The sequence below is a fragment of the Lissotriton vulgaris genome, chromosome 5 (assembly GCF_964263255.1).
Source record: "Lissotriton vulgaris chromosome 5, aLisVul1.2, whole genome shotgun sequence".
Classification (NCBI taxonomy): domain Eukaryota; kingdom Metazoa; phylum Chordata; class Amphibia; order Caudata; family Salamandridae; genus Lissotriton; species Lissotriton vulgaris.
This window is the reverse complement of record NC_141693.1, coordinates 1,421,919,572-1,421,945,721: the sequence shown is the minus strand read 5'-3', so window position 1 is coordinate 1,421,945,721 and position 26,150 is coordinate 1,421,919,572. Positions and strand designations below refer to the sequence as shown.

The following is a 26,150-nucleotide window of genomic DNA, read 5'->3' as shown; positions in this document are numbered from 1 at the left end:
CAGAATTCTATTTTAATCAAAATGTAGTCTATTCTGCTCGTACTGACCCCATTATTAAAAGTGGGATGTCCTGCCTTGTCAGATTGCGTGCGCCCATTTACTGCTCGGAAACCTCGTTCCAGACACAGCCCTAGCCAGAGAAGTGCCGCTTCGGTGGCCTTCACACCCTTATCTAAAAATAAAGGCGGAACGTCCCAAACAGCATCTTCCACTACTCCCAAGTCCTTGCCCACACTAAGCAGTGGTTCAAATGAGCAATTTAGATCCCCGGCTAAAAAAATGAATTTATCCCTTCCTATATCATCAAGAAGCAGGTCTAAATCATCCATGATGATCGGCCTACGACCACCTGGGTGTCCACGGGCGTAGATATTTATAATTACTATATCCTGTTTGTCTGCCCTACTAAGCTTGATTCCTAATAGGTCAGGATTAGCCACTGTAAGTTCGATCGGTCTATACCCAATGGACTGTCTTACCCAGACCACTAGTCCTCCGGAGGCTCTCCCTTTGGGGCCCTGGATCGCCGGTTTGAAAAAATTCAGATACCCTGCTCGATATATGGGGTCAGGGGCCCAACTCTCCTGGAAGATAATGATATCAAAGGAATCTATAAAAGCTGCCCAATCCTCTGAATCAATTCGACCCTTTAATCCCGATATGTTCCAGGAGGCAACCTTAAGCGATCCAATTAGGCTAGGGGATAGAGTAGACTCCAGGGCACACAATTCCTCCTCGGTGGATGTAACCAGTCTCAATGGAATGTCAGGTAACTCTTTAGGTGTATTTGGAATTGCGGTGTCATTTTCTCTCCCTGGAACACCCTCATCAGTACCCTGATCTAAATCGTAAACCGCCAAGTTGGTACTTTTGGCTTCAGTACATGAGTTTACTAACCCTTTGTCAGGATGCAGTCAGTCAATGCCCTCAAGACCAGACAAGGATTCGAACCGATTGGACAAACAAGGGTAGAAAGGGGAGTTGGGTATCCTCTCTACCATGTTCCTCCCTACATATCTATGCATTGGAATGCAATTGGGGCGAGGAACACCGGGTCTTTTAGGATAAAAATAGTTCAAACCCGCGGATTGCACATCCCCCAGCCTCCCAAACCTTGCCTCTCTATGAATGTTGTCTACCACCCATGGATCCCGAAAGTTTATGAGAATGCAATCGCCTTCTAAGTCCTTCTTACAATAGCCCACCCAATCTACTCTGCGAACAGTCAGGATCTTGGTTGAAGAAGAGGGTGGAAGGGGACGATTTTTATTTAACCAAAAGGCGACTTTATTCATAAGGTCACCATGGGATTCAGAATGGCCCTCCCTAAGAGGTGCGACGCCTGTAAGAACAATAGTATAGGGCGTAGCATCTATAGGTAAGTCCGCTGGTGGTGGTCCCCTTTTCAATACTTTCCTTGGAGGTTGGGTTGAATTAGTATTTACACGCCCGGCTGCAACACCAGAGATCCCTGTAGGTTGGGGGGAGGTTTGGGTACTCCCTTGTTTGATGTCTGGACCTGCATGTTAGGTGTTATTTTAGAGGAACTTGGCTGCGGCGAGTCATTAGATTTAGAGCTAGCCTTCTTATGTATTAGTGGGCGAGCCACGGTGGTAATGGATGGTTTGGGAACAGCACTGATGTTAGGACCCTCCCCAGAAGGATTACTATGGAACTGCCTAGCAGAAGAGGGAGCCTGGGTGGAACAAGGTTTATTCCCCTGGGTCTTAGTATTCCTAGCAGTAGCAGAGACCTGTGGTGTAGCTTAGTCTTCCACCAATTTTTTAAGTAAGCAGGAATTGGTGGTTACAAGATTCTCAAGACCATCTAATTTTAAGTTCATCAACCTGGTTCTTTCCAGGACCGGTAGCAAAAGTGTCTTGAAGAGAACCTCCATTTTAGCAAGTATATCAATGTTACTGCTACCCATGCTTATAGGGCAAAGGTTCGGGACCCCTGTTGGAGCAAAGAGAGAAGTATCATGGTCACTAGGAGGCAAGGTGTTTTTAGAGCCACTAGTTACGTCATGATTATTAGCTGTCGATGGATGGCTAACCATTTTAGGTATTTTAGACACACCCCCTCTCTGACATTCCTTGTTTCCCTTCCTTTTACCAGGAAGATTATTATGCGGGGATTCCTCTTCAGTGGAAGAGACTAATAGGGATGGGCTATTAGACAGCACACTATCTTCCCCCCCACTCCCTAGTGTATCAATATTGTCGAAGTCAATGCTACAATGTGGCAAAGAAGGTCCTTTGACTCCACAATGAACATCAACTAAGACAGGAATAATATTGGAACTCAAAGCAGGTAAAGATGGGGGTAATGGACTGGTGACAGAAGCAAGAGGCCCCAAAAATGAGCGTTTCCCATTAACAAGATCTATTGATAGCCTTTTCTCTACGAAGGCTATCTCTTTCTCCAGTATTCCTGTAGCCTTGGTGATAAAGGCATCCAAAGGACCGGAAACCACCCCTTTAGACGTCTGCAGGGTAACAGAACGGTCTTTACCCGAACGTAGAGGCATACTGTCTATGAAACGATCTATACAGGGAAATAGATAATGTAGTTTGAATAAGGAGGGTACTTAGACACCTACCAACTATACCTAGTGACAAAGTGAAGAGTAAGCAAACAAATAACCGTGACCAGGGCCCAGGGGGATTGGCCCAACCCAACCACGTCCGACCACGGACGGCCACAGACGGCCCGCCCTTGTCCCGGGCTTCTCCCGGTCGCTCCCGCGCGCTCCCGCGCAGCGGGACTTGTCTAGCCAATTTGTAGGTCTATGGGTAAAGGGGAGGGGCAGGCAGGGAGAGCAGGCCAGGTGCTGTTAATACGGGCGGCGGGCGCTTCTGGGAAAGGTAGTCCCAGGCCCGCGCTCGAACTCTGCTCGCAGCCCTGCTTGTCCAGCAACGCACCTCCCAGACAGCAGGCAAAAGTCCGTGGATATCAGCAGGCAACCCAGCGATGCGGGACCCGCGAAGCGGGTTCCGTGAGAGGTAGGCAAAATTCACAGTAACACACAACCCGGCGAGCTCCAAGGGTCCTCAGCAAAGCGTCCCAAAGATAATCCAAAGGCTGGGGTTTTTGAAGCGGATGGGGAGGGGCAGGCAGGGAGAGCAGCCCAGGTGCTGTTAATCCGGGCGGCGGGCACTTCTGGGAAAGGTAGTCCCAGGCCCGCTCTTGCACTCTGCTCGCAGCCCTGCTTTGTCCAGCAACCCACCTCCCAGACAGCAGGCAAAAGTCCATGGATATCGGCAGGCAACCGCAAAGCGGGTTCCGTGAGAGGTAGGCAAAATTCACAGTAACACACAACCCGGCGTGCTCCAAGGGTCCTCAGCAAACAGTTAACATTAAGCAATGAAAGGGAAAATCACCCCTCGAAATGGCACACAATAATAAATGAACAAATACAGTGGTCACTGTAGTTTTCACCATAAACAGTTTCTCTGCAGCACCTTCACATGACACCATTGACAAGGTAGGCTGTGCACAAGTCACCTTAACTTCATCTTGTGGCCCTTTCAAATGCTGGATCTAGTAACACCCACTATTTTCTCACTATTTTTCAGGGCGGCACAAGATCGAGTCAAATTCTTGGTAATTGTCACTCATCCGAGAACACGTAATAAGGCCATTTTCTTCACTGTGAATCACACAGGCACACTCCATGATGTCTCTGATTTTCTGCTGCCAGGTCCACCACAGCAATTTCAAACTAGTGCCATATTCTGTCTCCTTGTGTCTCAATAATGGTGCAGATAATTCAGGCACACCCTGGTTGGGGTCGACCGATCTTGAGGTCACTGGTGGGGCACAGGGCTGCAGAACTTGAATGCTAAACTCTTGATTTCATGAACAGTTCTTCCATCTGTAGGTTCTTTTAGCTCTACTTTCTTGTGGATTTTGTTTCCATTCTTTCTTCTCTCAATCCATTTGCACACGTAGATTCTTCTTTTGTCGCCAAAATATGTTGTAGCCTTCCTGCTGCTTAGCCCATTCTCCGACTGACTCTCTCACTCATCCAACATTCCACAGCCTCACCACTCACCAACATTCCATACTCCAGTCACACTGGCTGAGCAGCAGGTATAACAATATAGTGTGTCTGAGTATAATAGCATGACAATCAAGCCGGCACTTACAACATCAAATGTAATCGGGACTCATAGCAATGACATACAACATGTAAGACATAAAGAATTTCCAAAATTATGTGCAGGACAAGGCAAGTTATGAAGCACCCAGATTACACTACGGATAAATGAGGAAATATGTCCAGTAGTTTCAAATGATTGCAGAGGAAGAAATCCTAAGTCTACTAAAAAAAGAAATTACTGAACCAATGTGTGGACCAACTCCTTAAGATTCTCCTATTGTAGTGTTACCCAAAACGAAGTGAAAAAATTGCGTTTGTGTGACAATGCCATCCGAGCCCACTTTTTGGCGAAATGATCAGTTGCTTAAATGAAACTACAATATTCTCCAAACTGAATTTATGTAAAGAATGTCATCAGCTCGAATTAGATAAACAATCTCATTACATCACCACTTATGTAACACAAGTAGGGCTGTTTCAATACAAATAACTGCAATTTAGGATATTCTGCTGCAGATTGTTGTGAGGAAAATAATCTATGCGAGGCAAATAATTCGATCAGTAAAAGATAGTTTTTTCTTGTAAATGGCAATGGTCAAAAGGAACATGATCATGGGCTTAGAGAAGTATCCAACGGCCACATGCATCATCCCGGCCTTTTGCGAATTCCAAATTGCGAAAAACAAGGAATCGCAATTTGGAATTCGCAAAATGGGATGCATGTATATTTTCGCAAAATATTTGCGATTCGGTAAAAATCGCAATTTTTACCGAATCGCAAATATTATACGAATTCCAAAGTGCGAATTCGCAATTCCCATTGATTCCTATGGGCCAAAAGGCCCATAGGGATCAATGGGTAGGCTTTAACAAATTGCAATTTTCTTTTTGAAAATCGCAATTTGTTAATGCATTCCAAGGGTGCAGAGGGGGGTCCAAAGGACCCCCCCTGCACCCCAGAAATGTAATTTGAAGTGCATGTTTCACACACAAAACATGAAAGTTTAAAAAATGCATTTTTGATCATTTTCAAAACTTTTCACAAATTACCAGGAGGTTCAACCTCGTGGTAATTTGCACCTCATAATTGCTAATTCGCAATTAGAAAAACAATCATGCATTGCTTTTAAGGAATCGCAAATTTGCGATTCCTTAAAAGCAATTGCATTTTTGGAAATCGCTAAAAATAGCGAATTTCACAAAAATGCATGATGCATCCCAAAAACTTATTTAGGAAGTGCAAACGGTCGAATTTACCGATTCGCACCGTTTGCACTTCCTAAATAGGTTGATGCATGTGGGGGCAAGTGTCTATTTAAAGCAGGCTTGACATTCAATAAAATCAAATGTGACCTGAATGAAACAGAGTTGACATTTATTGGGCATATATTTTCAAAGCAAGGAATGTGACCTGATTGATCAAAAGTAGAATCCATATGCAGTATACCGACTGATGTCTCAAAAGTGAGATCTCTTGCATGGTGAGTCCTTGTTCAAACTACATTTCTCAATTTGCAGCTATCACTGCAATTCTAAGAAAGCTAATTAAGAAACAGCAACATTTCTGCTCAACTCAAGAATGCGATCTATCTTACAATATGATGAAAATAAAAGTAACATTAGTGGAAAATATAGGTTACTTTGATACAATATTATGGACTGAAATAATTGTGGAAGTTAATGCATTTGCATCAAATGGCAATTATGAACACAAAATAAACCAGTTAAAGATTTGTCAAGACTAATAATGGCATAGGCCAGTCAAAGCTTGACTGCAATACAACAGGCATACACTCAAGTGGAAAAAAGAAAGCCTTGCTGTTGCCTGAGCTTGCAAACATTATCACTTTCTGCTCATCAAATCATTAACCATAGTCATAGATCATTAAGAACAGAAAGGTGGATTATTCGTCTCATGGAAACCTGGCAAGGATCTCAACCTCGCTAACTATACATCCAGTTGGGGAAAGGCACACTGTAGGTCGTCCTTTTTACACAGCCAACTCTCTTATGTTTGATGAGATGAAGAATAAAGAAAAACATTCATTTGCGGCTGGAACTTTGTTTGTTCTATAACAAACTATGATTGTAGAATTGTAGACAGTATCTTCCAACTTGCTGACTGAGTCTTTCATTCACACTTTAAAATGTCCTTCTATTTGTTGTCAATACTCACCTAAAGCTTTATTCTTTTTCTTGGTTCTTCTGGAAATCACAGCGACCACGAACAGTAGAAGCACAAAGCCAAAAAGTGGTGTCAAAATGTAATACAACCATGTAAACTCGTCGTTGTTCCTAGAAAATAAAATAACCATTAAATGCACACTTCATTATTTGCCAACCATTAGTGTAGAATAGTTTTATTAATGCGCTGAGCCCTTGAGGAGGCTGACTGCTTGTCAACTCTACCCAATCAATGTACCATGTGAATGTATTTTTGTAGGAATATGTCCCACAAACCAATCTCCATCTCCATTGTTTCTTCTCTCTGTATCCATCACGATAGAGACGGTTGACACACTATTTTGTGCTACTTATGTGCACCACGAAGTCCACTGCAGTTCAAAATTTTATTCAAAAAAGATTCAGATTCAGGTTCAAGATCTGCAGTACTTTATAATACAAATGGTGGCAGAAATATGTAGCATTTCTGACATACCTAATAGATTTTTAGTTGAAGGAAGCAGTTTGTTATGGTGTGGGGTTGACTATGCTAAAAGCAAGGAACTCTGCAAAGTGTGTGTTTTTCTCAACGATTTTGCATTGGCCTTCCCACTCTGGAAGCACAGGTAAACACACTCCAAAAACAGGTTGGAGAAGGTGTGTCCCCAGGGTGGAACTTTACTTTTGGATCTCTCTCCTGTCTTCTGTACCATCAGCTACACAACTCCACTATGCTGACTGTTCACGTCTATGAATGGTAGATGTGAGAAATTGGGTTATTAATTGACTAGGGTATGAGCCTTGGTCAAGCAACAACCACAATTCCTTGCAGGGTGAACTACAAAAAGTTACTAAATTAACTTGTGCTTATCCCCGCGTAGCTTGGCACAAAAGCAGTCGGGCTTAACTTAGAGGCAATGTGTAAAGTATTTATTCAGCACACAAGCAGTTTAAAGTAAAAACACAATACAAGAAAAATCTTAAACCAGTTTTGAAGAATATAGGACATTTTAATACATTATTTGACACCAAAATGACAAAAATCCAATCAGTAGAACCAGAGTTATGATTTTTTAAAGTTTTTAGTAAAAACTAACGCCTGAAGGTTTAAAACTCCAAACATGAACATCTAGTAATGCGAGACCAGGTCAAAATAAAAAAATATGGCTGACCATGATGGAACACAGTTCAGATCCAAGAATTTGATTGGCCCAATAAGAGCTTACCTTTAGACTTAGAAGAAATTCTGGGAAATGTGTATGAGAGGGTACAGTTCATCGAGGCATGGCTGCAGGAGGTGTCAGAGGAGGGAGTTCAAGGAGGAACTTGGGTGTTGGACGACGTTGGGTTGAAGCTGCTGTGAAGATTTCTTAGTTTGGGCTTTGTCCCCGAAATCGAAATCGGAAATCTCCAGAGGGACAGGGCAGAGGTCTGTAGCCACAGACAGTTCCACAAGGTTGGATACCCCTTTGGCAAAGGACTACTGAAAAGGATTTGCAGCTGCAGAGAAGAACATAGCGTAAGAAGCTGAAAAGTCAATCCGACTGACAATACGCCTCAGGTGGATAGGTAAGCAAGTTGGTTCTGGTATCCTTGTTCTCAGAGCGCCTTTGGGCCAAAATATGTCTAAGTCCTCAGTTTTGGTGTTTGGCCTTCTGGGCACCTTTAGCACCACAACCAAGGGCCTAGGGGTAGAGGGGTACCTCTTGGGGCACACAACTCACTGAGTCTGGGTTCAGGTGCGGGTAAGATGATGGGAGCCTTTTAGGTCCCTGTGGCCCTTGAAGTCACTTCTGGTAGTCCTGGGTGCAGGTGAATAAGCAAGGCTGGCCTCTGAGGGTTCATGCAGCAAAGCAGTTCTTCCAGGTACAGCAGCAGTCTGGCAGGTGCACAAGAGGTCACAGCAGCAGGCAGTCCTCTAAGAGTCCTTCCGCAGGTACAGTAGTGAACTGAAGAATGGGTCTGAAGGTACTATGTTTATACTCTGGTGCCCTCCTTGTTGATGGTAGGAGAAGCTTCTGGAAAGGTTATTTGAAGTGTATGGAATTTCCTGACACCCTTGCCCTGACTTCAAGCTGGCTGCAGTGACAATATAGAACAGTTAGGCCCTTTACTGGCTGTAGTGACAATACAGGACAGTTAGGCCCTTTGCCTGAAGGTAGAGCACAGCCTATACAGATGTAAGTGGGGCTACGCTCGGCTCCGCCCCGCATCCTGCCAGCAGATGGCCCATTGACGCACACCTAATCCCTCTATTATTTGACTATCTTGGAGGAATTTACAAAGTCAAATTGTCAGCTACACCCAGTTATGTTACCCAAGACAGGCTCCTGGCACAAAGGGCTAAGGGTAGGAAAATGTAATCTTTTTAAAAGCGACAATTTCAAAATAATCTGACTATGCCTGTAAAGAGGGTTTACCATTACAATTTCATAGGTGGCAAACATGAGATAGCTGTGGAAGACAGGGGTCAACGGCGGACTCCAATGGCTGCACCTCTTCGTTACGTTCCCATTGTTGGTGATTCTTAATGAAGTCACAATTAGTTTGCACAAACTGCTCCTGCACCTGCGGTTGGGAGATGCAAACTGCCAGGCAGATATGTAAACGTTGAGAACAAATGGAGTGGTGCACTACCCCAGTGGTTTGGTTCCGCAACAATAAATGGTGGTTTTTCTCTTTTTTATGTGAAAAACATTCTTTATTTGGTAATACACACATATAAACACAAGAGCACAGAAAGTGACTCAATAGACATGTTTGACCAGCACACAATTCTTTGAAACCAACGTACAGCTACTACATTTGACCACAGATAAAAGATCCTGCACACCCCTCGTGGGGTCATTGTCTAGGCAGAGCAGAAAATAACATAGAAAGAGACTAGACTGTTAACATAACCCAATACCATAAGGATTGTTGCACATATTTATTGGATTACCAAATAAAGAACGTTTTTCACATGAAAAAAAGAAAATCGACCATTTATTGTTACGGAACCAAACCACTGGGGTAGTGCACCACTCCATTTGTTCTCAGCATGAGATAGCTAACTGCTCCTAGTAAAGAATTATAGCCTATTAAATGTAATAAGGAATCCCCAGTGCTATCCTATTGGAAGGGGTAGGACTCACAGTAGTAAAAAGCGAATTTATGAGTTTTTCACTAATCGGACATGTAAAGCTTACAAGTACATGTCCAACCTTTCAATTACAGAGCACCCTTCCCTATGGGCTACCTAGGGCCTACCGTCGGGGTGACTTATATGTAATCAAAGAGGAGTTTAGGCTGGGCAGAGAGGTTTTAATGCCAAGTAGATATGGCAGTTTAAAACTTCCTTCAGGCTGCAAGGGCAGGCCTGGGACATGTTTTATGGTGCCACTTAAATTGGTGGCACAACAAGTACTGCAGGTCCACTGGTAGCATTTAATATACTGGCCCTGGGTATATAGTATACCACTCTTCAAAGAACTTATAATAAGTCAATTAAATGTGCCAATTAGGCATTTGCAAGGCTTTAAGCTGGATGAAAAAACTGGGGGGGGTCTCTCAAAGGGGCATGGCCAATGTAATTAAGGGCATGGCTTATAAACACGTTAACTAAAAATCGATGCTTAGCATAGTGTACAAACCAACGGACCACGCACGAAACCTGAGCTTCATCCTGGACTCCTCCCTCTTGATGACCAGACAAGTCAACGCCGTCTCCTCATCATGCTTCAACACCCTGCGCATGCTTCGCAAGATCTTTAGATGGATCCCCACAGAAACCAGGAAGACCGTTACCCAGGCACTCGTCACCAGCCGGCTGGACTACGGGAACACCCTCTATGCCGGAACCACAGCCAAACTTCAAAAAAGACTCCAACGCATCCAGAACGCCTCCGCACGACTCATACTGGACACCCCCCGACAAAGCCACATTACCGGACACCTGAGAGACCTGCACTAGCTCCCCGTCAGCAAAAGAATCACCTTCAGACTCCTCACCCATGCACACAAGGCTCTCCACGACCTGGGCCCCGAGTACCTCAACGACCGCATGACCTTCTACACGCCCACCCGCCAGCTACGATCAACCAGCCATGCCCTCGTCACCGTACCACGCTTCCGCAAAGCCACCGCCGGAGGAAAATCCTTCTGCTACCTGGCAGTCAAGACGTGGAACTCCCTCCCCATCCACCTTCGGCTAACCCAGGAAGCAGCTCAAGACCTGGCTGTTCGAGCAGTAACGTACCCCTCTCCCCAGCGCCTTGAGACCCTTACGGGTGAGTAGCGCGCTATACAAATGTCGTGATTGATTGATTGAGTGTACCGTCCAACATGTATTTTGCTGTTTATGTCATTGCATCTAGATTTATGATACAACAAGTAACATCATACCTACAACAAGTCAGGACTATTGGCTTTGTTGATGGTTGTTAGTTACATAAGATAAATAAGCAGCACCTATGGCTTGTATATAATATTGAAAAAGCTACCACATAAAGCCCTGGTGACACAACGACAATGTTGTTGCTCCTGAGTTTCAAAAAGAGATGGGAAATCCAGAGAGAAAATGACTCTCTTTAAAGGATTTCCTTTCACCCTAACAGGCTCACCTGGCATGAAGTCATGCCGTAACTTCTCCACTAATGAGAATTGAGCAGTGAGCAGTTTGAGCACGTGCATATCGATGTGCCACTGTCACTGCAGTCCGGAAAAAATGGACTGCCTGTGCCGGGGCACAAAACAGGGCCCGACAGAGACCAGTTTCAAGGCCTTCTTTAAAAAAACTGCTGGTGATCAGCAATAGTGAGACCCAGCCCACTTAAAGCCCTGGGTATATGCCAATCGAACCATGCTTTTGGGAGTGAGCACTGGTTGTACACAGAGTCTTAGAGTCAATAAAATGGAATTTCAGTAAAAAATGGAAGCAAGTAGGCAAAAGGTTTGTTGGAAGACTACCCTAAGGCTGACAGGTCTAACAGTAGCCCTGTCCTGTCATGGGCTTTCTCCTATCTAGAGGGTAAGACCCAAACTATACAAATGTGGGCTTTCCACTCATCACTTAAAACCCTACAAGAAGAAGTTCTACAAGGTTATATATTTTATCTCTTTCTGTTTACTCTTCCCCTCTGTCCCCTAACTTATCTGTTAAAGACATTGAATGTTAAAACATACTTCTGCGTAGACAATGCCCAATTCATTTTCAGAGCAGGCTGGACTTGACCCTTTTTGCAGGGTCATCCCTGAACTTTTTGCCTTCCTCCTGTATTTTGTCTGATCTGTTTTTGTAGGTTTTATGACTCTGGGCACTTTAACACTGCTGGTCAGTGCTAAAGTGCATATGCTCTCATATTGTAAATTGATGTATGGATTAGTGACTCCTTGATTGCCTGACTTGATTTACTGGTCAGACCCCAGTACAGTGCATTGTGTGTGCCAGGGATTGTAAACCAAATGCTGTTGGTGGGCTTGCAACACTGGTTGTGCCACCCACAGAAGCAGCCTGTAAAAGTGTGTCTAAGGCCTGCCATTGCAAAGCCTGTGTGCAGTCTGGTACTGCCATGCTGACTAGGCAAGTGCACCCACTTGCCAGTCCCTAAACCTTCCCTTTTCTTCATATCAGACACCCCTATTGTAGACCCAAGGACAGGGTGCATTGTAAGTATAAGGTGGGACATGCCTTGGTGTGTGTGGCATGTCCTAATATTGAATTACAGCCCTTTTCGTTTTTCACTATTGCAACGCTACTTGTTCTTCATAGGCCAGAATGGGCAGTTAGATTATTACATTTTATAATCCTAACTGACTCAGGGAACATGGTGGAAATTCGAGTTTAGTATGCCTGCACTCAGAATGATAAAATACATCTTTTAGTGAAGTTGATTTTAACATTCTGTGTTTGAAAATACCACTTTTAGAAAGTAGGTATTTTCTTGTCTGACTATCCAAGCCTGCCTCTCCTAGGTTGTGTATTCCTTGTCTGGAGGTTGAGTGACAGGGCTGGGGGATTCCAGGAGACAGGGTTAGTCAGCACAGGGCTGAATAGAGCTATCTGCATGTAGATGAGTGGGAGGGGTTGCACCTGGGACCTGAATAGGGCTGTGCCAGCCTTCCACAATGCCGGCTCCACCCCCTGTGGTGCGTCTGATGTCTCTGCCCTGCACTGTGAAAGGAGAGAAGGAGTCATATCAACAGAGTGCTCCAGGGCTGTGCCTTCCCTCCACAATACTGGCTCCACCTCCTGTGGGGCGTCTGATGTCTCTGCCCTGCACTGTCAAAGGAGAGAAGGAGTCATATCAACAGAGTGCTCCAGGGCTGTGCCTTCCCTCCACAATGCTGGCTCCACCTCCTGTGGGGTGTCTGATGTTTCTGTCCTGCACAGTGAAGGAAAGAAGGAGTCATGTAAATAGTGTGCTCCAGAACTGGTTAGGACTAGGCAAAGGGTACAAGTATTGGGACCCTGATCCCAAGAATTTAGATCAGTTTTGGACTACAAGAAGAAACCATTGCTGAGGAGGGGAACCTGAAGAAACTGAGGAGAGACTAACCCTAAGCTGAAGTGCTGTTTCGGGATTGGCCTGAAGTGTATGCCTGACTGCCAAAGAAAGGAGAAAGGACTTTGTGTGCACTTTATTCAATGTGTGAAGGATCTCCATGAGCTTGAAAAAAGAGCTTGATTCCTGCTGAAGTCTCAGGGACAACAGACTTCAACCCCCAGCTCCCCAAGAGTTCTTTGGAAGTGCCTGCTGCTGTTTTGGGCCTTCTTAGGGACTGCGTGTTGCAAGGAGCTGGAAACGCGATTCATGAGGAAGAAGCGTGTTACCATCGCAGCCGCTGCCTTCGCATCTCTGAACAAGGGTGTCGCCGCTGTAGCTGACACATTGCACCGCATCGAGAGAAGAGTCTTGCACCGAAGAAGAAGCGTATCTCTGTCGTATTGGCTCCCGTCGCATCTCTAAACAAGGGGGTAGCCGCTGTATCTGAAGCATTGCACTGCATCAAGAGAAGCGTCTCGCACCGAAGAAGAAGCGTGTCGCCGTCGTAGCCGCTGTCGTCGCATCTCTGAACAAGGAGGTCGCCGCTGTAGCTGACGCATTGCACCGCATCGAGAAAAGCACCTAACATCCACGGAGAAGCGTGCTGCCGCCGGAGCCGCTGTTGCCGCATCTCTGAACAAGGGTGTCGCCACTGCAGCTGTCGCATCAAGAGGAAGCGTCTTGCATCGAGGGAGAAGAGTGTTGCTGCCAAAGCCGCTGGCGTCGCATCTCTGCACAAGGGTGTCACCGCTGCAGTTGACGCATCAAACGGAGACTACTCGCAACATCAGAGAAGCGTGCCGCATCAGGAAGAACTTGACGTCTTTATTGATTTGCACCGGATTTTGCCACATTTCCATCTTTGCAACACTTTTGTTGCCCTGAGTGTCGCATCTTAAGGTACATTGACTCAACGTGTCGCATTTTAAGAACTAAAGAAAACGAAGCAAAAACTACCACTTTAAGTACAGTATTGTTGATTTTTGTCATTTGAGGTCTTTATTAAACAATACTTATTTTTGATATAAAACCTGTGTGGTGTCCATCTGTAGTGTTTTCACTTGATTACTGTATGTGTTCACAAATGCTTTACACACTGCCTTTGAGATAAGCCTGTCTGCTCGCGCCAAGCTACCAAGGGGGTGAGCGGGGTTATTTTAGGAGTGTACCCCCTTACCCTGACTAGAGGCAAGGGTCCCTTTTTGTCACAAGTACCTACCTTTACCAACTAGAGACCCCCAAATCTAACAGAGCAGATGACAAAGTTGATGACTTTCCCTCTCACTTTCACTATCCCTTGAGACTACTCTAAATTGGATGGCAAGAATTCCTTCGAAATCTGAACCCCACAGACTCAGAAGTACTGTTCATCCACAATAAACTTAAAACGAGTGGTACTGAAGTATGGCCATGTGAAGTGGAGTGGTGTGGCTCACTGGTTGGAGGCGGCAGACCCGAGAGCAGAGAACAGCCTGGGACCAGGGTTCGATTCCCGACGCGGCAGGGTCGTGGACCAGGGTCAGCAGACTCGATAATTCTCGGTGCCTACTCTAATCAGGGATCACACTCGGCAACTCTGGGCATTAAGCTTGCCTCATCTCCACAACGGCCCCTCACAAACGCCGGGGATGCCTGGTTTCACCTTGGAGACTCCCAGGAGGGACTATCTCACAGGGAAAGCCAGGACGGGTTCCCCAGCGGTCTATAGCGCTACGAGGCCTGCGGTGCGGGTAGCAGTGCGCTTTACAAGACTTACATTGGGCGATAGCCATAAACCAGTTGGCGCAGCTCAAAATCTTAGCATTATCTCTGACTCCCAGTTATCCCTAGAAAACCATACTGCACAGTTACTAAACCATTTATTTTTATTTGAAACCTCTACTTTTGACTTTCTCTTCCTATCTTCACTCACAGGAATACAGAAAACCATGCTTAAATTCACTCCAGAATGGAATAAGTCAACTCCGTGCACCTTGGTCTCCCAAAGAGAATCATAGCCCGTTTGCAAACACTTTATAAAGCCACTGTCAAGATTTTGTTCAGCCAGAGAAAATTCAACCAGAATCTCTCAGACAACTGCACTGGCTCGTCATTAGCAAAATAATTCAGCTCAAATCTGCTTGCATGACCGATAAAGTAGAGAACTAGCCCAAAATTCCTGTCTGACACATTCCTGAAATACAATCCTACCCGAAGACTTAAACCCACAGGTAAGATGTACTTCACCATAAAGCACTGCAAGTTCACTACACAGGGAGGAATTCCTTGAAGTTGCAGGGAGAGATATTACGGAACACCTGCCCATCAGAACCAAACTAAACTTCCTCATAGTCAAGAAACTCCTTAAAAAACCCTTTTTACTCAATAATTTGCAGTTTCGCATGAGTTCTTTCTGCAGTATGAACCAGCGTTCCCCTATAGCTCCAGGAGACTCTGGGGCTTATTTGCAAGCCCCTTGCGCCAATTTTGCGTCACTTTACCCACGTTAAAAGTGGTGCAAGGAGCTTGTAAATCTGCCCCTCTGTTTATGAGTGTCAGTGAGCTTTATAAATACCCGTAAATAGTATAAATAAATAAAATGAAGTTACCACCCGAAACAGCAAACCCTTTGTGATAGGAGGGGCATAATGAACTATTTTAAATTGGTTAATAATAAGGGGGGTCATTTTCAAGCCCCTTGAGCAGCCGTTGCGTCACTTTTAATACGGGAAAAAGTGACGTACAGGCGGCGCAATGGGCGGGTATATAAGCCCCAATGTTTTTTATAGATCTCATTAAAGGTTTGATTGACAAGGCTATTTTCCCACAAATTACTGTAACAGTAAAACTAAACAAAATCAATCTGAATCGTATTAAAATACTTACATATTCTTCTCGGGTGCTTGTTCTGTAAAATAAAAAAAGAGACAATTTATTGCATGAACACGTACGTGTTTAAGTATATTTTTCAAACGCAGTCTAAAAATGCACCCGAAGCAAAAATGTAAACGAACAAACGCTACTAATTAATCTGTTTCGATACCTTACGCAGTGCACCCTCACTGCAAATACTGTACCGGATGACTGATTCTTCTGGCAGACTTCACCCCCATCATAGAGGGAAATGTTAATGAACTGTGTGGCAGTTGCCCAGTTATAATCAGCTACTCCGTTACCGATCCATATGAAAGCTAGAACTGTTAGTGCTTGATTTGTAAAATAATATATCCCAGGGCCCTCTCAGGTGATCACACTGCTTGCACCACTAATTGCTCCTACCAGCGCTGTCAACACAACTCGTAACCACCACACACCTAGCAGTGTAACAATTCAGACTATTATAGGCCCCATAGCCATACCAATGGTTTGTGCCACATGTTTTAGACATTTTTAATGTATATTGAATTAATAAACAAATGTTGTGATGATCTCTAAATTAGGGCAGTCTGCCACATTGTGGTGCTGTTTGTTTAAGTGCCTGTGTTGACAATTAAGTGCTGTTGCTGATCATCAGAAACCAATGGCTCAAATGAAGCACTGGGGCCTTATTATGATGTCGATGTCGGGTGGACTTGCGTCCGCCCAACACCGTTGTGGGAACGGAACCGCACGACCATAGGTCGGCGGTTCTGACATCCCAAGTCGGACGGAAATATAAATGTTTCAATGGAAGCTTGTGCGATGGGCGTAAAAGGTCCGCAGCACAAGCTTCCATTGAAAAATTGATGTTTTCAAACATCCCTGCACCGTGTGGCAGACACCGTGACACAGTGGTGGTATATTTAGGTGCCCCCAGGCCCATATGGCCAGTAGGGAAGGGGGCCCTGCTCGTGGTCTCCCAATGTTGTTTTTCAACAGCCTTTCCATGTCAGAAGAACCGTCATGGAATGGCAGTCGGAAACCGGCATCATAATCCCGATGGTGGAGGCTCTGTTTTAAGGGGATTATGAACTGCTTCTGATGCCCCGACAGGCTCCTTGAGCCTGTCGGAAAGCGATGGATGGTCCCCCCGACAGCTGCCTCCGAACGCACACATTGTAATGTGTTGGTCGGACCGCAGGAGCAGATGGCGGTCGGATCGCAACCGACAAGCCATTAGTTGTGGTCCAACCGTCATCGTAATCAGGCCCTGGGTGTTTATCATGGACAAACCGAATCCGGAGTGATAGAGCCTCACGTTTCAATTTTCAGGTCTTTGAGACCTACTGATCTGCATTGGTTCATGGTTTCCCAGTGCTGTGTCCCTGCAGAGGGACAGGATGAATCTGTAATGATTTGGTTAATCAATGTTGGTTGATTATCAAAGAAACAGAGGAATTGATACGAAGAAGGTACACAGCAACTACACTCCCCTCTGCACAGGTCTTTCCCCTCTCTTGAATGTTCTCAGTGGCATAGAAGCTGTGGTTTCCATGCGGATACGGCTACTGCATCAATGCCATTGCGGTCAATTTTAATTACAAAGAGAGCTAAATCTCCATTTGCTTCTCCCTTTGCTGCTGCCCCTCAAACCATACAAAACTTACGTTTCTCTTTCTTGATCATCCACAGTCAGTGCTCTGCTCCAGCCCCTGGTACCAGCTTAATTTTTCCTCATGACTCAGACAGCGGTGAGAGTCCAAATTTCCTCTGGTCCAGTGCTCGACTAGATGATTCTTTGACTGTTGCAACCCATACACCTGTGTTTTCTTTCCTGCCTATTGCCTGCCTCTCTATGGCTGCTCCTGGCCTAATCTCTGATTCTCCTCAAGCAAGCTTTATGTCTTTATGTCTGCCCTTTCCTCCCTCCCTGCCTTGGCTTGTTTTTCCTGCTGCTTTAGTATTCCCCCTTGTAATTTTTCTACTTGGCGAACTCAGGGTATGAGAGTTGGCAAATGCAATAATGTTGTAAGTCAGATACCCACAACAACCGGATATTACTTACAATGCCTTGTGGCATTATGTGCTAAGGTTAAAGGTTTACTATTTGAAATTGTCTGAGGGAATGGGTGCAGGGATGTTGGCACAATGAATAATTTGAGATCCAAACTAATATTAAAAGTTTGATTGAAGACAGTAATGTGAAGGTGTCGGAAATACAATCGTCTAGTTGCAATAAATGTCAGTGGGAGCAACTAGAGGCTATCGGCTTGTGCTAGAAGTCCTTGTCAGCAGGAAATTCCACTGTTCTATGATTTATGTCAGAAGTGCTAAATCTAGAGGAAAGACCTCAGTGGCATAGGCTCCACCCCTGAGTAGTATGTTCAAAGGCAGTCAGCCCATGGCATCTCCACCAAATTAGTATTTCTTTCAAAAAAAGAAGTCTGTGTTATCACTTAACTCAAAATCAGGACCTTCCTGTCTCTGTGGATCATTATGGAGGAGATAGAGAAGATCAGTTTAAGCCAATAGTGCACAGAGTTGGATGATAATGGTGGGTTAAGCCTGCTGAAGAATGCTATTGTCGGACTTAGTCACATTTTGGGGCAATCTCCTGGTGTGATGAATAGAAAGGGTTCAATCAATTTGAATTTCATTACATTGACTATGACATACGGATCCACAAGGGGAAGGGGAACACCAAAGTTAAAGCAAGCATTGGCAAAGCCAGGAGTTCAAGCTTGTTCTAGGTGTGCGGCCAGGTATATCTTGTTTTTACTGTTCCCCTCAGTGACTCAGAAGCTCTTTGGGCTAACGGGTATTTCAGTAAGCAGCGATTAATCAGAAGAAATTTAAATTCATAATAAATCCAGAGTTAAACACATTTCAGTTTGCAATAAGACATCATTTATTAGCTAATTACTTATTTTACCAAAGTACACTGCAACATAATGCAGCCTGCCATTACCATTTCTGGCTGTTCTATTTTGCTATATCACAAAAGCTGTTGCTTTCCATTCACAGTGATTTTCCCTTTAGTACACTATCCCCTCTTACTCGCCACAATTTCACCTTTAAATCAAAAATTGCGCACCTTCCCCTTTCCCAACAATATTCTAGGATGGCCTTCCTTCATTATCACAAAATAGTAAGTGACTAGGGGCTGATTGCGATTTTTCGAATATCGCAATTAGGAAATCGTCACTCCTAATGTATGATAGTCATTGAGTTTCAATTAGCGTAGTGGGTTGCATGATTATTAATGAGGTAGATCACAATTTGCGACACATTCGGAATCGCAGCCATCACAGGGATGGTGGCCTGCTGGAGTCCGCAGACCACCAAGTCTGTGATTGCTTGTAATAAATCAGCCTTTTGTTTTTTGAACGCATCTCGTTTTCCTTTAAGGGAAACGGGATGCTTTTAAAAATAAAAAAATTACCCTTTGGAGTTTTATTTTTAGTTCTCGCGACCTGCGTTGCACTGCGCAGCAGTACTTGCGCAGGCGAGAGTCCTTTTGTTCGGGGTTCAGAAATGGACCCTGGAATCACACACGCTTGTGTGTTTTCTGTTTTGGGGTCTGTAATTGGGGTTTGAGTGTGTGCTTTGTTTCAACAGAGCACACATAGTCCAAACGGGGGCACATTGCTCCGCCCACGGCTTATTGGTGACTGTTACGCGCACCAAAGCTCATGTGATTTCAATGATCGTGCCCAGACACGGGCGGAATAATTGAAAGCACATGTGGCGCGCATTCGCGCACCACTCGTGGGCGTGTTTTTTTGTTTTTTTTATAAAGAGCGATCGCTTTCGTGATCGCTTTTAGTGCAGCGGACTGTAGTAACCAAAATGAAGTTAAAATGACAAAAAATCATTTATAGGCAGTAACGTTTGAAAACTGATTTCATCTGCTGGAATTGGAGGCGGATCTGGCTTCGGGAGGAGGATCACCCTGGGGCTGGCTTGAAGGACAAACTGATGAAGTTCGAACAAGCTGTGGCTGCAGTCCGTAGACGCAGGTGGAGTCCACAAGGATGCAGCACGCTGGAGAACGCAGGGACGGATTTATGGAGTTAAACACGAACTAGTGCCATGACAATGTGTCTTGTCTGCTAGTCAAGTGAGCGGCCGGAGACAGGCCAGGGAAACAATGTTTAACCCGAATCTATAAAAAACAAAAATCAGTAAATAACAAACTGTAGCAAGCATGCTGATTTGGAGTGAAGAAAAGTACCGAAAAACAGATAAGGAAAAGGGAGGTGACAATAAAAGCTAAGAATCGAGCTAGTGTTTAAGTCCCTCTCCACCACACCTACACACACTTTAGAAAGAATCACTTACTTGGCTGCTTACATCTACTTATAGCAAGGAATACATAAAACTGCGCTTTCAATTCTCTCTAGAAGGCAGGATTCCGCGTTGTCTGCCTGGTTTATATTTTAGGCTAGCTGTTCTCCGGCCGAGGTTTGCTTCCTCCCCCGCCTGTTGAGCACAGCCTCACATGGCACCGCTGCACTATCAGGGCAAGGGGCAAAGAGATGCGCTTGGAGACCGCGTGAAGAAGCAATGCGTGTCCAGGAAAGAAAACAGAAAAAAAAAATAATAAAAGCGAAGTAGAAGTTAACATAAGAAAAAACAAGCGTCAACAAAAAGATGGCAGGCAGGTGCCACGACCTAAGTAAGATTTGTTTCAAATCGCCAGAGATAAATAGAGATGAAAAATAAGAAGCACGCAACAGGCGACCACCTCGCTCTGGCACAGGTTAGCTCAGTTCCACGTGGGACGTGGGGACCCCTGTTTCACGTGTTTCACTCCATCTTTCGATCTTCGTTCATTTGTGAAGGATCGGCACCACGGAAACGAGAAGCTTTCCTAACATCCTCGGCTTAGAAAGTTACAAGGGACGGTTATCGACGTCTCCCATAGCCATGCCCTGGAGAGCTGCCACCGTGCTCTGTTTGGGGTTCCCCTGTCAGGCTGGTACAGAGGGTCCCCGACCAACAAATGCACAGCACCCCCATGAAGAAGTATGAAACGGACACTGGAAGGCAGACGGGGTGCACCCCGTTTTCTCCTCCAGGTTTCGGATGACATGTACTTCCTGGGCCACTGTCTTTCTCATCCTACAGACTCCCCATCACCTCTAAGGGTGTCTTCCCTGCACAAAAAAACCCACATAATTTCTACCCTTAATAAAAAGCAAGAAGGCTGAGACGAGGGGCTTCATAGAGACAACACAATTCTCTTCAAGCCATGGCCCCTTACTCTAGGCCCAAGTTCTCCGTGCTTCAAACAACACAGACAGGGAGTTCCCGGTCCGCCGGCTCGAGCGGGCAGAGCTGAAGATTTTATTGCAACAATAAGTGACCATGGGCGCATCCTGTGTGGGGGGCTCCGCCCTCAGCACCCCTTGAATCAGATAGTCCTAATGGGCCCTTTGTGAGGCGCACAGATGGGCTTTTATGTACATCCAGTCCTGGAGGTGAGGATTTAGGCACCCGCGCCCCCTCCTTATTTACAAACTTTCATCCACCGTCCCCCCCCTACAAAGTTCATAACAAGCATTTGCAATGCAATAGGTCACGCATTATTAACGTTTGAGCTATTGGTGTTGGATTATTTAGCAATGTCAATAGCTCAAACTTTAATAATGCGAGACCTATTGCATTGCAAATGCTTTTTTAAGAATAGGCATTAGTCCTTGGGACCACTGCCTGCTCTTGAAAAAGAGTTTGCCGGCCATTCCTATAGGATAAGGGGTCCCTTCCCATGTGCAAATGGATTACCAGCAGTTTCCAAATTAGGCTAAATTGTGAATGTTTTGCTACTGCATTTTGATAGCAAAACATTTATGTATACCAATGCAAATCGGTGTTTAGAAGGGATACTCTAAACAAGCCCCTTCAAATATACTGATTTACAAAACCAAATTGCGATTCTGTAACAGGTTATGAAATCGCAGTTTGGGTTTGTACATTGGGAAATGCCTTTTTGTATTCCCGAACGGCCCAATTCTGCGAATCAGGCCGTTTACAAACTCAAAAATGCTCCATAAATCTAGCCCATGATTTGCTCCCTGTGTAACTAAGCCTCCTGACCTTCTGCTATGTCCGTTTGCTCAGTGCCTAATTTGAGCCAGTGGGTGCAGGAGGGGTCCACCTGCACTCATTTTTGGAGACCAGCACTTATTTTTCCTCATCAGACATGGAACCAGACAAAGAGAGAGAAAAACAGAAAAGGAAGAAGAAAGGGGAAGTGAAAAATGGAAAACAAACATGAGAAAGGAAGAAAGCAGGGATGGAAAAGAACCTGCAAGATTGAGAAAAAGGCGATCGGCTTGTTCTATGGTGGAGTAAGGAGGCATAATGTCATATCACGACTCAGAAGTCTTGTCATTCCAGTGCATGTACTGATTTCCACCTTATTGGGCAATATTCTGAAATTCCCATTAATTTCATATCAATGTTAGGCTATGCATTACAAATACTATATTTTTTAGAACCCTTGAACTTGTGACATATACGAGTATTGATTCACAGCTTCTTGGAAAACATTCTGGATTTATATTCAGGTCCATCCTGGATTTTGTGCAGACTGTATACTTTTCCAGCCAAAGTCTTGAATCCCTAGAATCACCTGCTCACTGCTTCATCTCCACCCTTGCAGGCCAGGGTGGAGGAATCAGTACACCTGCTGCAGGCAGATGTTAACTTGATCACGCCAGATGCAGGTGATCATTAGTGAATGCATTTAAGCTTCTGATTTCTTTGGTGCAGCTGTAGCAGTGTTCCTTTTTGGCCGAGTCTTTGTTTCCAGATTTCCAACTTTTTGAACTATTTCTAATCCTTTTTTGTAGGCCTTAGCAGAGTTTGTAGAGTTGTGATAGGCGGTACTGTGCAAAGGGGTCACAGAACTCCCCAGTGCTATGCGCAGTTCCGCAAATGGGCAGAGTTTCCCAGCATGCCCGCTCACATTGCATTTCCTCATCAAACGCAACACAAGGTGTGTCTACGCATTGGAAATCATGCGCAAACGACACCACGCAGTTCGCATGGGCGCGACCATCTGTTTTTTTTCTGGTTTTTTTTGCAGAGTTTCCTGATTCCTCAGTTATAGCAACATTTTTAACACTCTTCTGCAGGCTTTCCTTGTATTGTATTGGAATTTCATTTATATAGTACTTACTACCCCTGACAAGGCTTAGAAGAGTATTTTTCTTTTTTACTGAGCTAGACTATCGCAGCACATCCTTGTTTCTTGAACTTTCACTATTTCCTTCGTTTTCCTTATTCCAATCCCTGTCTTCCTTTCTTCCTTCCTAATTTCCAGTGTGTTACCCTCTTATCCCTGCTGCCTTATTATCCAGCTAACTGGTGTGATTTATTTGCTTTTACTCCAGCAAATATTTGTTCTATTTTCCTTCTTTCCTGTTAAGCACTATTCCTCTTTAGTTACTTGCCACTCCTAGCTGCGTATTTACCTCTCCAATCTTGCTTTTATTGCTTTCTGTGTTCCTGTGAGATCACCAGGCTACATGGGCACAGCTGACAAACCTCGTGCCATTTCTTGTCCACTGTGAGTATCGTCTTTGCTATCTTTTATGATATGGCTATAGGTATCAGATCATAAATACCAAAGGAGGGAGTGGAGAGAGAGTGTGTCCGGGCAGACACAGGGAGTGGATTTGATCTCCCCTAGCTATAACTAATAAACAAGTTAAATCCACCCACAAAAGTTTGGCGAAAGAAGATAGATGGCCTTGCGTTGGATGTGTTTCCTACATGGGTTGGAAGCACATTGTGTTCTTTAAATACCCCTCACACACCAAAAGTGCCCTTGGTGTCATGCTTCATCATAGGGGTTTTCGCGCCCCTCTATGGAACGCGGCGTACTACTAACCAGTGGATACGCGGGAGCACTGATGTAACCACTATGTGTAGTGTGATAGAAGGTGAGTGGTAGGGTCAGGAGTGAATAGTGGGTGAGTGTTAAAAAATTCCTAGCATGTGAGGAGTAAAAGGAATTTTAATAAGCCTCCGTGCCGGTATTGTTAGAAAAGTGAGGTGGAGGTTTGATTAATGTAAAAAACCTTCTGCGTGTGTCAACATGTTTCGAAGCATGCTGCTTCATCTTCAGGACGGGTACACAGATCCCTACCCTACTCACATGGAGAGTTAAATACCATCTATACACAGGATTTACTATGTGTAAAATGATTTACTATGTGAATTAAATAATATATGTTGCAAAATATGCATACTATGGTCAATTGTACTGCTACAAGGTAATGTCTTAATGTCAATCTGAAAAGAAACACAAATGTACAAAAAGAATATTAGATGAGTAGAATTACTCCGTTCGTGAACTTAATTCTGGAAATATAAAAAGGGGGCACTTCGCAGTGAGACTGGACCGCTAACTCTCTAACTGACTGCGGCTGCCCTGTTCTGATCTGGGCACTCAGCAATGAAAGTCTGTATTATGTGCACAGGGTGCCGCAGTGACACGCACCTGGGATGGTGCACGTAGATGGTGTACCGGTTCATGCGGACACCAAGTTTATAATTGTAAAAAATATAAATATATGTGGGAGTTTGATGGGAAATTATTTACACAATACGGGGATATTTAGAATGAATAAGAATGAATACATTTGGGCTCCAGAGGGAATCGCGCTGGGCTATGAAAAATTATATTGACAATCACAATAATAAAAAAAACAAAAAAAAGGACAATAAAAAAGGGGAAAAGAAGTATCGATCTACAGGTTGGTTTTGCCAAAACAATTGCTCGCATCCCGGTGGCTGCGGGAAGTATGTTGGTAATTAGACACTTAGCAAAAATAGACAAGGGAGGGCAGGCTGGGACCCCATATTTATACACCATCTGCAAGATACACAGGACCTGGTACAACCACCGCTTCAGGACTTTATCTCTTTAGATCAGAGCTGCAATGGGGAACGCTCCCATCACACAAGTACACCACACATGTGGCGGGAAAATTAAGGCAATTAAGTACAGCATATATACAGAGAGCTCCCAGCTTCACAATAACCAAGGAGCCACGGAGGGGATGATCGAATGAGGTAGTATCCCGACTGATGTAAGTACGGCATTTCCGCTTCTGCAAGGCCACTCCTGCTCGTACCAAGTGAGTGCCCGCACATCGCTAAGGCAACCATTCTCCTTACAGAGTGCAATTAGCACGGGGTCCCCACCGTCCTGAATACTCATGACGCCTCTGGCATCTGGATTGCAAGTATGCGATCAGTTTCTTGTATTTACAACTTTTTCCATCCTATATAAACCCGAGGTAACCAATAGGAATTGACCCATATAGAGTGTGTGTTTTATGTTACCTGTTGTGTATGTCTAGTATTTGATCCCCTTTTTTTAGGTTTTGACTGGCCATGCGCTTTGCGCATGTGCCAAAAAAACCTCTTGAGTTGTGTGTGTGGCTTTGGGTCGGCCCTCGTCCTTGATTGGCTGGCTCCGTAAACGGAGCCTTGCCATTGGACGAGGGGCCTGTCCGTCAATGCCGGACCAGACACGGGGGCGTTCCCGACATTCTTTGGCTTTTGCCGACGTCACGCGACGTCAGGCGAAAGCCGGGAACGCCCCCGAATCTGGTCCAGCATTGCCGGCACCTGCCTCTGCTATTTTGGTCCTCTAGCGCTTGGGAGCGCTTGATTTTGTTCTAGCGCTTGAGAGCGCTGTATTTTGCATCTAGCGCTGAGGAGCGCTTTGTCCGCCCAAGCGAGTGCCACCTCGCTTTTATTTGTGAATTCCCGGGAGGCTACCCCGGATTGCGGCAAAAAGAAGTTCCCCTCGGCCTCAGCAGCGCGACCCGGAGCCTGGAGGGCTCGTCTGCAGGGCCGCGCTGCCATTGGCTGTCTCGCCAGCCTATCAAGCTTTAGCCTGGCCGGAGGGTTGCCCGGCAACGGGAGAAGCGTCCTCGAGGACGTCGGGGAAAATGGCGGCCTAATCGCGGCTGGGGCGCCGGCCGCACGTACTGCCCAAGAGGAAGAAGGAGCCCAGCGTCTTGTCCTCGGCGAGGCTCTCGAGGGTGAGAGAGCCCCGCCCGCGGCCCGGTAAGGAGGAGAGCCAAGCTCCGGACGAGGAAGGAGACTGCCAGCGTCCCCGCAGCCTACGGAGAGACTGAGCCGGTGAGTGATTCGAGGGAGAGGGGGCGTCGGTGCCCGCCCCTCCCCTCCAGCGAGAAGGCGCTGCGTCGGAGTGCTGTTTCCAGCGGGCCAAGGCTTGGCTTAGCTTGCGGTGAGTCGGTTTGGTGAAGGTTTTGTTGATTTTGCCGTTTCGGGTGAGGGTGAGGGGACAGCGCGGGTTCAGAGGCCTATGCCCTGCTCCAGTGCCCGGTCGCGGGTATTCGGGGGCATGTGTGCTGGGCCTGCGTTTGTGCGTGGGCGCTGGTCCGGGATCTCACGGAGAGGCCTTGGAGGGCGTGAAGAAGCTTTCCGCCACGTGGGACCGAGTGATGTGTTCTTTCCTTTTTTATGGTGCA

The 26,150-nt window shown here is 45.4% G+C and overlaps 1 protein-coding gene across 1 annotated transcript in view; it reads right to left on the bottom strand.

The window, feature by feature from the left end:
- The window catches only part of LOC147712679 (CMRF35-like molecule 1), a 213,256-nt gene that overhangs the window by 99,368 nt on the left and 87,738 nt on the right, over nt 1-26,150 (bottom strand). The window contains exons 3-4 of the mRNA XM_086923353.1: nt 15,658-15,679; nt 6,282-6,400 (exon numbers count right to left, since the gene is read on the bottom strand). Coding sequence (XP_086779479.1) covers nt 6,282-6,400; nt 15,658-15,679 — 141 coding nt within the window. The remainder of the gene's footprint in view (nt 1-6,281; nt 6,401-15,657; nt 15,680-26,150) is intronic.